Consider the following 15,384-nt stretch of genomic DNA (forward strand, 5'->3'; position numbering starts at 1 on the left):
ATGGGTGGAATTTTCTCATGCACCCCATGGCAGGTTTAATGGTGGACAAGGAAGGGGGAGAAATCAGTAAGAGGTACAAGAATCAGCCTCGTGGCATTAAATCATGGCAGGATTTTCTGCTGCAACCCAGCATGGCAGGTCACAATTCCCCTGACAGGCTGGTGTGAAACTAATTTGCATCCTGCTGAAGAGACATAGATGAAAGTACGACTGGAAATCCCTCCCCTTCCCTCCAAAACCCTCCCCATGTTCCATCGTCCACAACATCAGCAGGAATTCACGCTGGCCAGCTTGCAGAGATGCAGAACAAGGAAGAGGCCTCCAGTGACCGAACCCTGGAAAACCACTTGGCACTGAATGTGGAGCTTCAATAACATCTTCCCACACAGCAGCACCCAGGAGGTGGCTGGTGTCGCTGCAGAAACTTCACCCAGGGATCAGACCTTTACCCAGGGATCAGACCTTTACCCAGGAATCAGAATTTCACCCAGGGATCAGACCTTTACCCAGGGATCAGACCTTTACCCAGGAATCAGAATTTCACCCAGGGATCAGACCTTTACCCAGGGATCAGACCTTTACCCAGGAATCAGAACTTCACCCAGGAATCAGAATTTCACCCAGGGATCAGAACTTCACCCAGGGATCAGAACTTCATCCAGAAATCTTGCCAGGGGATTTGACTGGCACAGTGGCACTGTGGTTAGCATTGTTGCTTCACAGCACCAGGTACCTGCATTCAATTCTGACCTCAGGTGACTGTATGGAGTTTGCACATTCTCCCTGCGTGGTTTCCTCTGGATGCTCGGGTTTCCTCCCACACTCCAAAGATGTGCTGGGTAGGTGGATTGACCATGCTAAATTGGCCCTTAGTATTAAGGGGATTGGCAGGATAAATACATGGGGTTATGGGGATGGGGCCTGGGTGGGATTGTTGTCAGTGCAAGCTCAATGGGCCAAATGGCCTCCTTCTGCACTGTAAGGATTCTATGATTGATCCTCCAACTCAGAGTATTTTTTGGTCCATGTGGGAGGAATGAAGAGGTTGGGCAGTGGTTCAAGCCTAGAGGCAGGATAGGGGACATTGGGGGTATTGAGGTGTGGGTGTGTGAAGAGCTGTGCTTGGTTGTTGCAGCTGGGTGCTTATGCAGGATCTGAAGTGTGAAAAAGCATGGGGATGTTGTAGAGATGTATAGGAGCATAGAAGATTGTAGACGTGTGATGGGGTTCTCAGGGAGGGATTGATGGAATCACATTTGGGCTCTTGAGGTGCAGACTGAAGGTAACTGTGGTAGGGGGGGTCTAAGCCACATGCCACAGGACTTAATCCCAGAATGGGAAAATTCCATCCATTGCATGTTGCCAGATGTCGATCCAATGAATGGCAGAGGATAAGAGGTCAAAGGTGTGGAGACTAGCACAGATCCAGAAAGGATTTATACTGGTGAAAAGTGGAGGGATGATTTCCATTCGGGAGTGGGTTTTTGGGCAGATTGCAGAGTGTCAGGATGTCTTGGAAATTTCAATTACTTTTTTTTAACAGGATATTTTTCTGCATTGGTTACTAGTTCAAAAATCTCTGGATGCAAAAAATTCAAAACAGTCTAAAAGGACATGTGAAGTTGCTTTTTCACATGGAACAGAACATTAGAATACCACCATGAATTAGTACTACCAATTCATAACCTTGTAAACAAGAAGCTGTGTGTGGATATTGGATAGTTTGTAACAGTGAGTGAGTGAGGCTCAGGAATTTTGCTCATTGGTACCTGTTGATTCAAAATGCACATTTCTGGTAGGAAATTGATTTTATTTTACTATGTTTCAGTAGCAGTGGAAGATCCAAAATGCCAACGCCAAAAGGATAAGGCATGATATGGAAGAGAAAGTCTACAGGTTTTATGCATGTGTGTATATGTACACTTCATATTGAAAAATACTTGAGCATATACTTTCTGTTGTAGGGGAAAAAGCACAACTCTAAAACTGCGTTAAAGGGATCAACTAACTCAGTATTTCAGGCTCAAGAAGACCCTTCAACATTAGTTTTCACTGATGGAATCAAACCAGTTGAAAAAAATGACATTGAGCAGGCTTTAAAGGAGATTTCCCGAGAGATTTCAATCGAATTTTCAGGTGCTAATGCTGACGAGAATGAAAGATGTAAGGGTAAGGTATATGAACATCACACTGTTTCTCCACCCTTGTACAATCTCCCATTCTTCTTTCTCCTGTCCTACCTTCCTGTCGAAGCTTCTAAATTTCATGCTGTTTCTTGAAATTGAAGGATAATGGTCTGGACTATTCCCTAAACCTTCACCACTGGTGCTTTGTTATCCAAAGTAGATCAAGTAATAGGACAAGATGTCATGATAAGTTGTTGATATCCCAAGAAGAAGGAGCTGAAGCAGTTAAAAGCTTTTTTTTAGTGTTTTTAATTCATACATATGATTAAAATCTATTCAATGCAGTAAATATTTGTGATGGTGTTTTAGTCATAAGTAGAAGTAAAATTACTATTAGCACTAAAGATTTATTAAACCATGCTAATGACATTTTGATTTTGGTGTGCCAGACATTTATGGAAACCATTGGCTTTGAACCAGGTTACTGAGGAATCAATGCATGTAGATCATCTATTTGAACAATGCAGGCACATAGTTTCTCTTCCAAGCAATAAAAAAACCATTTACCAAGGTGCACTTAAGTCTGGCAACCTTTGACACAGATTGGCATAGCTAAGGCTTTGGAACCATCAGTGTGTGCAGCTTTTCAATGCAGCGTCCTATTGCTTGTCAACCCACATTCTATCTGAGTGCAAGGTTATCTGGAATCAAGAGGAAGAATTGTTCCCCGTGTCAGGTCTACCAATCTAGACTTCATTATTAAAGCAGGTGTAGCTGGCCAATCGTCAACATCATCCTGCAAAACATAAATATGTTGTAAGCTTAAGTTTATTTATTAGTGCCATAAGTCAGCTTACATTAACACTGCACTGAAGCTACTGTCAAAATCCCCAAGTTGCCACACTCCGGCACCTGTTCAGATGCGCTGAAGGAAAACTTAAAATGTCCAATGCACCTAACCAGCTTGTTTTTTGGGCTGTGGGAGGAAGCCTGAGCACCCGGGGGAAACCCACGCAGACATGGGGAGAACATGCAGACCCCACACAGACAGTGTGGCAAGGCCAGAATTGAACCCGGGTCTCTGGAGCTGTGAGGCAGCAGTGCTAACCACAGTGCCACTGTGTCGCCCACAAGATCTGCCTAGCTTACATATCCCATTGCCAAATGCTGCTAAAAATCGATCGACCGAGTTCTAAACTTCCATCACCATCGATGATAGTTACTGGATGCCTTTTTGTGTGTTTGTTTCCCAACTCTAGTTCTGGTTGACAACAAGGCAAAAGACAGAAAAATATATGGTTCATTTTCTATATTTCGAAATGAAAAATGCGCAACAAACATAAAGGAAATATTTAAATTTAACATGTTAAATTGTCATTGTCTAAAAAACTTTTATAAAAAAAGTAAGGACATTTTCACAATGCTAAGAGGGACATTTATGCAGATTTATATTTTGGATTGCAGATTCAGACTTTAATGATTTACGGAAGCGTATCTCCCATTCCTCGTATATCCAGGAACAATATAAGTTGACACATTGTTCCACCTGCAGTGATAAAGGAATTGGGGTCCAAAACACATCTACCCGTGGATCAAATAGCAGTGACTCCACAGAACCTCAGGACATTGAAAGGGAAATAAAATCTCTCCCACATGGTTTGGAAAAGATTGCACCTTATGAACAGAAAGGTTTGCCTCAATGGGAATCACCAAAAAAGGCCTCGTCTAATTTTGAATTAGTTAATGATAAAGTAAGTACATTGGCTGCTCAATTGATTAATAGGTTGTATCAGTGTTGGTCCCCAGCATGGGTAGTACCAAGAGGGCGGGGCCCGAAGGGGCAGGGTCTTTTGAGGGAAATGAAAATGGTGGGGGTGGGGGAACCCGATGCCACTTTGCATTGGGATCGCTGGCAGAAGGAAGGAACAGGGCAATTGGGGACTGGCCATCCAGATGGGGGCTTGGTGGGGGGGGTGGAGCGGGGGGGGAGTTGGGGATGGCCATCTGGGTGGAGAGGGATGTTGGGACATTCAGGAGTGTCTGGATTTGGAGGGTATCAGGATCGGGGAGGGTGGGTGGTGGGGTGTCGGGACTGTCCGAGCTGGGAGTAATCGGGGAGATCGGGGCAGGTTACATAGGCACTGACCCGGGGAAGTCCATGGGGCAGTGATGAGAGGGTGCGGGAGTTTGAAAGGCCAGTGATGGGGGAGTTGCAGGGCTGGCCAGCAATCAAGCTGGCCAGTGATCAGAAGGTTGGCAAGGCAGGGCCACTGTGCATGCGCCAATCTCCTCTCTGACAAATGGGTGCATGCACAGTGGCCCACTCAGCACTGTGCTGCCAGCGTCGCTCACAGATTTTCAGAGTGAATCCTACTGAGGAACTCTGTATTGCACAGAGTGCCTGAGATACATTTGGAACTCACACCGAAGAAACAGCAGGATTTAGTCCCACTTTCCCACAAGTTGGGAACTCAGAATTATTTTGGGAGAAACCCGGTCCTCGGGAGGGTTAGCAGCAGGAAGGGCATCCAGCTATAATAACACCCAGCAAATCCACGAATGATGGTTGGTATGAAGGTGATGAACTAGCATTGTGGTGATTCTATGTAACATGGGAAAAGCTGAAAGAGAAACTGTAAAGATGCTCACTCACCAGTTTAGGGAAGACACAACTCCCTTATTTATAGAGGCTTGTAGCCTTGAGGTTGCAATCAGCTCCCGAAATTACTCTGAATATAGAATCCTGCGATTACCAGGGTGATCCCTCACCTTGCTCCCTGATTGTTCCCCAGTCATGTGACCCTTACTCTGCCAATTGATCCTTAATAACCACAAAAAAACTACCAACATGAAGAACAGCCTCTCGAGTATAAACCCAGGATAAAGCAGCCTGCTTGATTGGCATCCCATGCACCACTGACATATTGGCAACATATGAATCTTCTCCAAGATACCACTGCAGCAACTGGGCTCCTCCCAAACTGTGACCTCTGCCATCTAGGAGGACAAGGGCAGCAGATGCATGGGAACACCACCATCTGCAATTTCCCTCTTTATTCTCTCATGTAATGTGGATGTTGTTGGCAAGGCCAGCATTTGTTTTGCATCCCTATTTGCCCTTGTACTGAGTGGCTTGCTAGACCACTCAGAAGGCCATTGATGTTGTTTTGGAGTCACGTGCAGGCCAGACCAGATAAGGTAACAGATTTCCTTCCTGAAAGGGCCGTAGTGAATTAGAGCTGCACTCATCCAGGTGAGTAGAGAGTATTCCAGGTGTGTGATGGAATACTCCCCTATTGCCTGGATGAGTGCAGCTCCCACAACAATCAAGAAGCTTGGCACCATCCAGGATAAAGCAACCCACTTGATTGACACCCCTTCCATAAATATTTACCCCCTCCACCATCAACAGAGAGTGGCAGCAGTTTGTACCCTCTACAAGATGTATTGCAGGAACTCATGAACGCTCTTTAGATAGTACCTCCAAACCCACGACTGCTGCTATCTTTAAGAGCAGAAGTAGCAGACACATGAGAACGTCACTATTTGGAAGTTCTCCTCCAGGCCACTCATCAACCTGACTCAAAAGTATTGCTATTCCTTTATAACATATCATGAGTGTAATTGGAGTGGGAGACTCGTCCAGAGGGAGCTTGACTGGGAAAATGGAGAGACGTTCTCAGTGGTGAAAGAGTCTCAAACAAGAAAACACAGATTCAAAATAAAGGGCCGGTCATTTAAAACCGAGGTGCGTAAAAATTTCTTCTCACAAAGGATGGTGAATCACTGGAATTCTCTACCCAAAGAATGGTGGAGGCTGGATCATTAGAGGTATTTAAAGTTGAGCTGGATTAATGTTTGATAGATCAAGGAATAAGGGGCTGTGGGGAAATGGTACAGAAAAGGAGTTGAGGCTGGCATAGATCAGCCATGATCGTATTGAATGGCAGGGTGACCAACTCCTGCAACTATTTCTTGTACGGATATTGTCCCTAAATCAGTTTCCCTCAATCTGGATGGCCATAAAACATTAGATAGGGGTCATGGGTAGAGAGGTGGACTGGTGGTGTTGAAATGGTGGCGCGGGCTCGTTGGGCCGAAGGGCCTGTTTCCCGGGCTGATTTTGTTCTTTGTTCTTTTGTGTTCTTGTGTTGCACATTTTCTAAGCCTTCAGAGTATCTGTCAAACTGAGTCTCACACCATCCTTCATGATACACTGTGAATAATAACATCACCTGTTCAGTTGTATCTGATGCTACTTTGAGAAACCAAGCGATCATTTTACTGGTCCTATTTGACTATCACAGTGAGAAAAACTTTTTTCTTCATTCCAGAACACTTTTGGAGGTGACCCATCATCAGATGAGGCAAGAAGGAAAAGGAAAGTGATAGCACAGGCAGCCTTGTCTGGCCGGAGTTTCTCTTCACCAAATGGTCAACTAGACATGCGCCATCTGCGCAAGGCACTGGAGAAGGTTTCCACCGGCCAGACTCTGAATTGGTCTGTCAGTGGAAGAATAAATTATATCGGGTGTGAATCTCAACAATTTCAAGCAGACAGTTCTTCAGGGCGGAACCTCAATGATTCCAGTAAGCTATCACAGATAATCTGTATGTTTTACTGAAACATCTAAGAATCTGCCAGGCTCATTTAAATTGTGAGGTCCTTTCACTGTTGTCATGAAGACTTAACAAGTTCTCCCACAAGACCTCAATCCTCACACATACACTGGTAATAACTCAGGGATTGTAGTATTATGATGATCAGAACTGTAAGGGTTAATGTAGGACTGGGAAACAGTACCTCCACATTGTGATGTAGAGAGTCACCTGGAAGTAGTAGGGTGTAGTGATGAGTCTGGTAGAAGTCAACATGAAGACAGAACCTAGTGAGAGCTGAATCCTATGGATGGAATTTTACAACCTCGCTCGGGTGAGGCTCGTAAAATCCCATCCGAGGCCAACAATGAATTCTGTTCTGCGAGCTTCGTCTTCCCCAATTCTGGGGCGGGAATGCCAGTAAAATTCCAGCCTATATATTTGTATATATGTGTTATTAATAAACAGTTATTTTTCAACCATACAAGCTCTAGATCTCTGTACAACATGGTGGCAGGAGGTGAAGGACCCCAAAAGCCTTAAGAATTAAGAAGTAAAGAAACTGCTGTCTGACATAACTAAAAGATCTCAAACATACAGCTAGAGATCACAAAAGGTGTGGGGGCTGAAGGGCAGAAGAAATATCCATTGTGCAATGAAGAAAGGACTCCACCAGATCTTGTGGAGGTCCATTGCAAGACCTGATCACAAGCAGAGTCAGAGAACCTTGCAAGATTGCAAAAGAGTGAACAACCTTCAGAAAAAGACTGAAAGACACTTTTAAATTTGGCACAGCACTGGCAGGCCAATTGTTTCAAGAGTTTGACTTGAATAACGCTGCATCTGGTGAATGGAAGAAAAAAAATTAAAGAACAAAAAATTGGTTCAGTTTGATTGTCCAAGCTCAGGAAAGCAGATAGCTGGCCGGAATGGATCATTCAAAAGATTTTCTGCAGTATCGCTGAAATTTATACAGCTCGCAATAGAACATAGAACATTACAGCACAAACAGGCCCTTCAGCCCACAAGTTGCGCCGATCACATCCATACCTACCAGGCCATAGAACTATCTGTAACTCCCAATCCCATTAAATCCCATATACTCATCCAGAAGTCTTTTAAAAGACCCCAGCAGGTTCGCCTCTGCCACCATCGATGGCAGCCGATTCCATTCACTCACCACCCTCTGAGTGAAAAAGTTACCCCGACATCTCCTCTGTACTCTGCAATGGAGCCTGGCAAATCCCGACAAGCATGGGAAGAAAGAAGAAATAAATATTTTAAAGCTATATTCTCCTGTACTGAAAACAGTTATGGATGGAGAATCAACTTCTCTGATCATCGGATCTCCACGTGCTCTGGCAGAGGCCTACTGCGCGACACAGTGGATCTTTCTTCTACCCATTGGTCTTCATACCTGTAATGGAGCTCCTGGTAAATTAACACTTCCAGATCCATTAAGGCAGATGGAAGGCACAGACCAGGTGCAAAATAGGGAGTTATGGAGAAGATTTTTATGATTTATGAAAGTATTAGACATGAATAAGAAAACAGAGGCTGACCAAGTGATAACACAGGAGTATAGGCCTAATAGCTGATGACATAACAGCCAGATGAGGATTAAAAAAGTATCTTTGAAGAGGCCCTGAAATCCTTTGACATCTACTTTATCTTAGGAAACAATAATATTTTGCAGTGAGCAAAATTTAACAAGAGACTACAAAAACCCGGAGCGTTGTAAACTCTTCTAAACAAAGGCTGTAACTATGGTGGCCTTAAGTCAGAGCTCATGAGAGAACGAAGAGTATTGGGAGTGATACTTTTTTGGATGTGCTCCTAGCTAAAGAAGATATGACTTTGGACAAAGTCCTCCAAATTGTAAGACAATCAGAAGTCCATCAGCAAAACTGTTCCATTTCCCATGGTGAAGTTAAACCATAACACAGAGCAACCCCAACAGTCCCACTCATGAGGCAACAAGAGGCCAAGGAAAGCAATGCCTAAGCAAAACACAAGATGGTGGCAGACCATATCAGCACTACAGTGCCCAAAGACCTCACAGAGCCAAGCAGTATCCAGCTTTTACTGTGAAGTGCTTCCAATGCAACCATCTGGTGGAAGGAGTAGAATGTAAACATTATTGTAAATACATTTGGGTAAAGACCTGGTGGGAGGTGTAGTATTAGGGCATCCTAGACTGTAAGTGTTAATGTGGGACTGGGGAATCAGTACTGCCCACATTATGATGTAAAAAGTCACATGGAGTTAGTAGAGTGTAGTGGTGAGTCTGGTAGAAGATGATACCGAGTCAGGAGTATATCCTACATAAATGTTATGCGTTATTAATAAATAATTATTTTTCAACCGTACAAGCCTCTAAACCTCTTCACAAGACAACATATAACCACACAACAGGGATAATTAGTTAGAGGGAAATGTTACATGTACAATTTGATATTGTGATTAGAGACTTTGTGTGGTATACTTAACTATGACATGGATAGAATCCTTACAGTGCTGGAGGAGGCCAACAATCCTACCCAGGCCTTATCACCATAACCCCATCGATTTACCCTGCTAATCCCCCTGACATGAATCGGGCAATTTAGAATGGCCATGCAACCTAATCCGCACATCTTTGGACTGTGGGAGGAAACTGGAGCACCCAGAGGAAACACACGCAGACACGGGGAGAACGTGCAGACTCCGCACAGACATAGACAAGGATGGAATTGAACCTGGGTCCCTGGAGCTGTGAGACAGCAATGCTAACCACAATGCCACTGTGTCGCCCTTGATCAGGTGGCTCAGGATTAAATTCCTGAATGATCTTGTATGTACATATCATTCAGTGAAGTTGCTCTGAGATAGATTGGGAAGGAAAAGACATTGGCCAAGCCTATTGTTCTTGCTTGGTATTGTGACTCCTATTCAATGTATGTATATGAGGACAGCATTAGATTCAACTAATAACAGTGAAACGAGCAATGGGGACCATAAGGGTACTAGCCAGCCTATGGGAAATATCCCTATACCTTTAGGGAAATGATAAGGAGAAGGGAAAAACAGCAAAGAAGATAGCAGGAAACACAAGAATATTTATAAACATAGCAACAAGCTATGACATCAAGAGGAACATCCAGTACTAATCATAAAGTTAGCATTAAGTTTCAGTGAGGACTAGCCAGTTTAATTTGGTCAGAATGAATGTATGCACTCTTGATTTCTGAGTTTGTTTCTGCTTGTCATTTCCAACAGATACCCTCCTGTTCCAAGTGTCCACTCCTGATTGGGACACTTTCTTCGATCCGGAGAACCTTTTCTCCCCAGTGACCTCAGAGGACTCGGGTTTAACTGACGTGAACGGCACACCCACAATGCAGTGCAAATCAGTGATCCATGGCTTGATCTGTGGGAAGCCAGTCAGCTGGGAGGTAACTGCTAACCTATCCTCCCTCTACCAGCCGCCTCCTGAGCCAGAGTCAGCACAGAACTCTACAAATCCATGGGATGAGATCCTCCATCAGTTGACTGCCCAATCTGTCATCAGAGACTTTGAAAATATGGCTGAGAAAGAGAGCGAAATCGAATATGGTAAATCTATTTCAAGAATGTTTGTAAAAATGTCTGTGTTACACATAATAATTATCATCCTGAAAAACCTAAGGAAGTGATAAATGATGTACTCGTTAGAGTTTAGAAGAATGAGGGGAGATCTCATTGAGACGTATAAGATGATGAATGGGATGGATAGGATAGAGGTGGAAAGACTCTTCCCGCTCAAAAAAGACAGTAGGACTAGGGGGCACAGCCTCAAGATAAAGGGGGGGCGGTTCAGAACGGAGTTGAGGAGGAACTTCTTCACTCAAAGGGTGGTGAATCTCTGGAATTCTCTGCCCGTTGAAGTGGTGGAGGCTGCCTCGCTAAATATTTTTAAGAAGCGGGTTGATGGGTTTTTGATAAGAGAGGGGATTAAGGGTTATGGGGAGAGGGCGGGAAAGTGGAACTGAGCCACGACAGATCAGCCATGATCTTATTGAATGGCGGGGCAGGCTCGAAGGGCCAGATGGCCTACTCCTGCTCCTATTTCTTATGTTCTTATGTTCTAAGTTCTTTACCCATAGAGCAGTGGATATACAGTGTAGATTCTCAGAATTGATACTATTTCCTTGAAAATAGAACTACATCTGGTTTAGAGTAGGTTTGGGTGGTTTGTCATCTCTATTTTCAGGCATTCTTAAATAAAGAATGGTTCTGACAGTGGGTGAAATATTGGTCTGGCTCTGTTATAGATGTGGACAGTGGTTAGCTCTGCTGCCTCACAGTGGGTTCGATTGCTTGCTTTGGTCACTGTCTGTGCAGACTCTGCACGTTCTCCCCATGTCTGCCTGGATTTCCTCCGGGTGTTCCAGTGTCCTCCCACAGTCCGAAAGACATGCTGGTTAGGTGCACTGGTGATGTTATATTCTCCCTCAGTGTACTGGAACAGACGCCAGAGTGTGGCGACGAGGGGATTTTCACAATAACTTCATTGTTGTGTTAATGTAAGCCTACTTGTGACACTAATAAATAAACTTTAGGTATGCAGTCCTCCCTCCCTGGTCTTCCTCTATCCATTGTATCCAGATGATACTTTACAATCAAACACAAAAAATGAAAAGTCAGTTTCATACAGCCTACTCAATTTTACAGCTGTGAAATATTTCATTGCTCTAGTGTTTTTAACTTAGCAATTTAAATAAAACAGAAAAATGAGAATTTAGTATGTAAACAATTCATTATAAATGTTGAAATAGGCTATTTTGCATTAAGAATTTCAGAGAAACTTTAATTAAATGCAGGATACTAATTGAAAGGCGTAGGAGAATAGACTGATTTGAAAGTATTAAGAACCGGTTTGAAAATTGAACTAAACAATATGTTGTCTAATTTTCTGGAGGAACGTCTAGAAGATATCGCCTGAAATCCATTCAGACAAGCAGAGCGTGTAACAGCATATCCATGTACACCACCATCATCCCAATAAGTTCTGCCACACAGAGCCCTTTGCCATCATACGTGGAAGTGCGAAACACAGGTAATCGTAATGTACCAATGATTTTTTTTTCCCCTATGCTTGGGCCAAAAACATTGGTTAATCACATGTCAGAATAATTTTTAATGAATTACAACACCAGATGACAGAAAATCTGGCCTACTACCCAACACCCACACCAACTTTTCAGAGATCCAGAGTAGCCAAAGACAGTTTATTGCTCTATCACTTGCTTTGTCATGCATTCACATCTGTCCTATTTTCCAGTATCTGATGGTGCGTCTGTGGTCAGGTGAAAGAGGGTACTTTAATATAAGGGTCTGGAAAAGTTCATGTGAGACTAGCCACACAATGGTGTAAGAGGACACACGATGTGCATGTAGTGGCCAAATATTTAGTTGGGCAGAACCACGTGTAGGTTAACAAGGGTAACATTGTTGATGTGGATTTTCAAAAGGCATTTGATATAGTGCCACACAACAGACGTGTGAGCAAAATTTTAGCTCCTGGAATAAAAGGGACTGTAAGCAGTTGGATAAAATATTTGGCTGTATGACGGAATAAGAAGTCTCACAACACCAGGTTAAAGTCCAACAGGTTTATTTGGTAGCAAACGCCTTTAGCTTTTGGAGTGCTGACCTGACGAAGGAGCAGCGCTCCAAAAGGTAGTGGCGTTTGCTACCAAATAAACCTGTTGGACTTTAACCTGGTGTTGTAAGACTTCTTATTCCATCATACAGCCAATTTTTTATCCAACTGCCTACAGTCCCTTTTATTCCAGGAGCTAAAAAGTGGGAACTCCCCACTCACCTGACGAAGGAGCAGTGCTCTTAAAGCCAGCAACGTTTGCTACCAAAAAAACCTGCTGGACTTTAACCTGGTGTTGTGAGACTTCTTACTGTATTTATCCCAGTCCAACACCGGCATCTCCACAACATGCATGACAGAAAACAGAATTGTAATAAAAATGCTTATTCTTCAGATTGGAGGAAAGTTTGTGGTGGAGTTCCCCAGGGGAGGGTGTTGGGATTCTTGCTCATCCTATTATAGATTAATGACCCAGACTGGTGTTCAGGGCATGATTTGAAAATTTGCAGGTGTTACAAAAATAGGAAACGTTGTCAACTGTGATGAGGATAGTCTGGAACTTCAAAAAGGCATGGACATGTTGGTAGATTGGGCAGACAAGTGGCAGATAAAGCTCGATGCAGAGAAGTGTGAGGTGAATCATTTTGGCAGGAAGAATATGGGGAGATGGTATAAAATAAAGAGAGAAACTCTCAGGGAGGTGCAGGAACTCAAGAAGCTTAGTGTATATGTACATAATTGAAGATGGCAGAGATGTTGAGAGAATAGTTAATAAAGCATTCAGTACCTTAAGGGCATTGAGTACAAGAGTAAAGAAGTCATGTTGAACTTGTATAAGGCATTAGCTATGCCTCACCTGGAATACTCCATCCAGTTCTGGACACTACACTTAAGAAAGAATTGGAGTGAGTACAGAAAAGATTCACAAGAATAATTCCAGTGATAGAACTGTAACTGTGAGGATAGATTGGTGAGGTTGTGACTGTTTTCCCTGGAGAAAGGGAGGCTAAGAGGAGACTTGAAAGAAGTATTCAAAATCCTAAGGGGTATGGCAAGGTAAACGTTACCCAGAACACCAGGAGAACTATGAGCCAAGGTTAGTGCTAAGCAGCATTTTTAATATAGAAAAGTACCCCAAGACACTTCATAGAGTTAGCAAGGAATGGACGCGGAGCCATTATGTAGATCTTTGAAGACAGAAGAGAAATAAACAAATGGAGTTAGTGCAAAACTATCAGAAATCCAGCTGCAAATTTCCTTCAATCGTGCAATTTTACTGAATTGATTTATAGTTTAGAGCTGAAATTGAATTGTGTAATCACAAACATTTCAATATCTCTGAATACCCAATAAAAGGATGTTACTAGAAATATTCAACATAGTAATTATATATATAGAAAGCTAAATACTGCCACATTCCAATGCACTATGTATCATGGATGTCTCTTTTGGTTTGTTAAAGGAAGTAAATTCAACCAAACTCGGGGATCATGCTCAGGATTCAAGCGACAGAGAAGTTATTCTGTTGGATTGGGTCGAAGACACTCGAGCCATGATTCTGAGGATTTGGATGATCTGTTTGTGTCAACAGGTGATGATATAGTTATGAGTAAATAATCCTATTACCCACTCCATAAAACCAAAACTGTCTTCCAGCTGGTAATGTACTGAAAGAATTCCTTACTGTTACTGCTATGGATGCATTTTCCCACATTCCTCTTTGCCCTGATATATCCCAGTGGATCCTCAATGCAGGATTTATAGAGGTGCTTTTCCCTTTCCTTTTACATCCGTTTTAAAATTAACGCATTAATCCATTTAGAGTTATTTCTGTTTTAGTCTTTCCTAGCTGGCTCTATGTATTAGCCTCACAAGCAAGCCCAACTTTACCCAACAAAAACATTTGCTCATTATTGGGTATGACAACAGAAAGTGTTATAGGCACCAAAGTGTGTTGAGATGCCATGTTATAGGTTTCTCATTGCTACTCTGCCCTCCTGTACACATATTTTCTGCCACATTTGAATTTAAAACTGTGGCAAAACTTCAAAAAAGATTTCTAAGCATTTTGCAATATACAAGATTATTCTTTATTAATTAATTGCACCACATTGTTTTGTCCCCTTACTCATCAACATGTATTGATTGACTAAAAATCCTACCCTTTTCAAGTCACTGGTAGTTCCTTGTCTCTTGCTGTGGTAGGTTTATTATATCAGCACAGGAATCCCTAGTGGATGTCACTAATACATCTCAGTTTTCATCCTGATTGATAAATTTAGATATCTTTTGGATCTATAAAATGTGCAGAGAAATACAGCTGTTCTTGTCTGTACAATTACTTTCTACTCTAGTAGATATTATAAAGTGCAGCAAAGGTAGGAGTTTGCTCTTTGCAATAACTTTTAAAAGTCATAGCGACTTAAGGATTTTATTTCAGATGCAATTGGACATTAAATAGTCATCATAAACTTATCAGCAATGCCAATAAAGAGAAAATTATTTTACGTTCCCATATTTCTAAATGATAGCTAAATCCAGCAGCATGCTTAACAGCATACCTAGATAAGCCCTGTTATATTTTTTTCAGGCAAGGACATTCTTATGATTTATGCCCGGCTAATATTTTACATTCACTGAGGAGTGGTGAGCTATAAAAGGTGATTTAAGTGTGAATGTTTGTCCCACTGATGCCTTTGGAGTGGCACAGTGGTTAGCACTGCTGCTTCACAGCACTAGGGACCCAAAAGTTCAAATCTGGCCTCGTGTAGAGTTCGCGCGTTCTCCCTGTGTCTGCATGGGTTTCCTCCAGGTGCTCCAGTTTCCTCCCATATTTCAAAGATGTGTGGGTTAGGTGGATTGGCCATGCTGAATTGCCACATAGTGTCAGGGGATTAGCAGTGTAAATATGTGGGGTTACGGGAATAAGGCCTGAATGGGATTGTTACCGGTGCATACTCAATGGGTCGAATGGCCTCCTTCTGCACTGTGAGGATTCTATGATTGTTTTTAGTATTTAATTTTTATTACAGGACT

At 42.7% G+C, this 15,384-nt stretch overlaps 1 protein-coding gene across 7 annotated transcripts in view; it reads left to right on the forward strand.

The window, feature by feature from the left end:
• Nucleotides 1-15,384, forward strand: part of vwa5b2 (von Willebrand factor A domain containing 5B2) — a 128,685-nt gene that overhangs the window by 91,702 nt on the left and 21,599 nt on the right. For 6 of the 7 annotated variants that reach the window (XM_080185812.1, XM_080185811.1, XM_080185809.1 and 3 more), the window contains 6 exons: nt 1,965-2,169; nt 3,591-3,877; nt 6,461-6,716; nt 9,984-10,319; nt 11,665-11,802; nt 13,811-13,939. In XM_080185812.1, coding sequence (XP_080041938.1) covers nt 1,965-2,169; nt 3,591-3,877; nt 6,461-6,716; nt 9,984-10,319; nt 11,665-11,802; nt 13,811-13,939 — 1,351 coding nt within the window. The remainder of the gene's footprint in view (nt 1-1,964; nt 2,170-3,590; nt 3,878-6,460; nt 6,717-9,983; nt 10,320-11,664; nt 11,803-13,810; nt 13,940-15,384) is intronic. The other variant, XM_080185813.1, reaches the window with a different exon arrangement.

The sequence above is a fragment of the Carcharhinus amblyrhynchos genome, chromosome 3 (assembly GCF_965287045.1).
Source record: "Carcharhinus amblyrhynchos chromosome 3, sCarAmb.v2.hapA, whole genome shotgun sequence".
Lineage (NCBI taxonomy): Eukaryota > Metazoa > Chordata > Chondrichthyes > Carcharhiniformes > Carcharhinidae > Carcharhinus > Carcharhinus amblyrhynchos.